The sequence below is a fragment of the Carlito syrichta genome, unplaced genomic scaffold (genome assembly GCF_000164805.1).
Source record: "Carlito syrichta isolate Samal-C Ts95f unplaced genomic scaffold, Tarsius_syrichta-2.0.1 Scaffold304656, whole genome shotgun sequence".
Classification (NCBI taxonomy): domain Eukaryota; kingdom Metazoa; phylum Chordata; class Mammalia; order Primates; family Tarsiidae; genus Carlito; species Carlito syrichta.
Window position 1 is genome coordinate 6,798 of NW_007248752.1, and position 1,501 is coordinate 8,298.

The following is a 1,501-nucleotide window of genomic DNA, read 5'->3' on the forward strand; positions in this document are numbered from 1 at the left end:
GGAAACTGGATCGTCTGCTGGAGCGAGAATGGGAGCGCTAGAGTTTCCCCTGTACAGAGGCCAGAACCCAGCACGGAGGCCTGGGGCCTGTGCATCTTTAATCGAGCCATGAATTATAGAGCAGTCTGCATCCCTGTTTCTTCCCTCTCCGGTTCCGCTGTCTGTGTTTCCTTCTTGCCATGTCTGTGTCTGTCTCTCCCGACCTTTCCTAGCCCTGCCTCTGCCCCTTCCTAGGGCTCTTTGGTGTGCCTCCTGAGGGCTGGGCAGGCCTCTGGGAAGGGGCTGTCCTGGCAGGAAGTCCAGGCTGGTTGGCAGGCCGTTGAGCGGTAAACTCTCGGTGCCTCTCCCCCAGCTGGGCTGGCTGCCAGCTTCACCCCTAAGGTAGGCGGGAGGGCCTGTACCCTATGGCCACCCCCAGCTTATGGGGAATGAGCCAGGCGCTGGAGTCTCACACCCAGCCAGGGGCAGCTGGACCACATCTGGCTCTGTCCCAGGGCATGAGAGCACGCGTGTTGTCACAGGGTGGGGCCGCCTGGGCCTTCGCCCTCCAGGAAATGGGGGTGTCTCTTCCACACGAAGAGTCTCCCCCAAGGGCCGTCTGGGGTGACCCCTGTGTTTCTCCCCCAACAACAGTTTCCATGGAGAATGGACTGGGTCCAGCCCCAGGATCCCCAGAGAAGCAGCCTGGCTCTCCATCCCCTCCCAGCGTCCCGGAGACTGGCCAGAGTGTAACCAAAGGGGAAGGGGGGACTCCAGCCCCGGCTTCCCTGCCTGGGGGTAGCAAGGAAGAGGAGGAGAAAGCCAAGAGGCTGCTGTACTGTGCTCTGTGCAAAGTGGCTGTGAACTCCCTGTCCCAGCTCGAGGCACACAACAAAGGTACGGCCCCCACCCCAGCCACAGCTCCCGACCTCAGCCCAACCTGCCCCTGCCCTGTCATCCCGAGACCCTCTAAAATATTCCCGTCTGTCTCCTTCCCCAGCCATCCCCCCCTTCCCCAGTCCTTTCCCCCTCAGCTCCCTCCACCTTGCCTATGACCCTCCCCTGGTCCTCCTGTTGGGAGGATCCCAAGAGACCTGGGGGAAACCTCACACTTGTCCCCTGCCCAACATGGCACCTGGGAACGTGGGTATTTGAGGCTTGAGGCTGGCAGGCCTGGGGGATTCTTCCACCCCTTACCTCCTGCCCTCTTGGGCTCCAGGTACTAAGCACAAGACAATTCTGGAGGCCCGAAGTGGGCTGGGGCCCATCAAAGCTTACCCTCGGCTGGGGCCGCCCACCCCAGGGGAACCAGAGGCTCCTGCCCAGGACCGAACCTTCCACTGTGAGATCTGCAATGTCAAGGTCAACTCGGAGGTCCAACTGAAGCAGGTGGGTCTCAGGCCCTTCCCCGCTGAGCGGGGAAGGAGAGCAAGGAGCCCGGGCGAGGGCCCTTCTCCGGGCTCTGCCCGGGGCGCCAGGGGGCGGGCGCGGTGCTCGGAACGCCACGAGCCGCCCCGAGCCC

At 63.2% G+C, this 1,501-nt stretch overlaps 1 protein-coding gene across 1 annotated transcript in view; it reads left to right on the forward strand.

Annotated features, from left to right (window-relative positions):
• The window catches only part of ZNF385A (zinc finger protein 385A), a 6,286-nt gene that overhangs the window by 3,254 nt on the left and 1,531 nt on the right, over positions 1-1,501 (forward strand). Inside the window, exons 3-4 of the mRNA XM_021713655.1 lie at positions 634-876; positions 1,199-1,469. Coding sequence (XP_021569330.1) covers positions 634-876; positions 1,199-1,469 — 514 coding nt within the window. The remainder of the gene's footprint in view (positions 1-633; positions 877-1,198; positions 1,470-1,501) is intronic.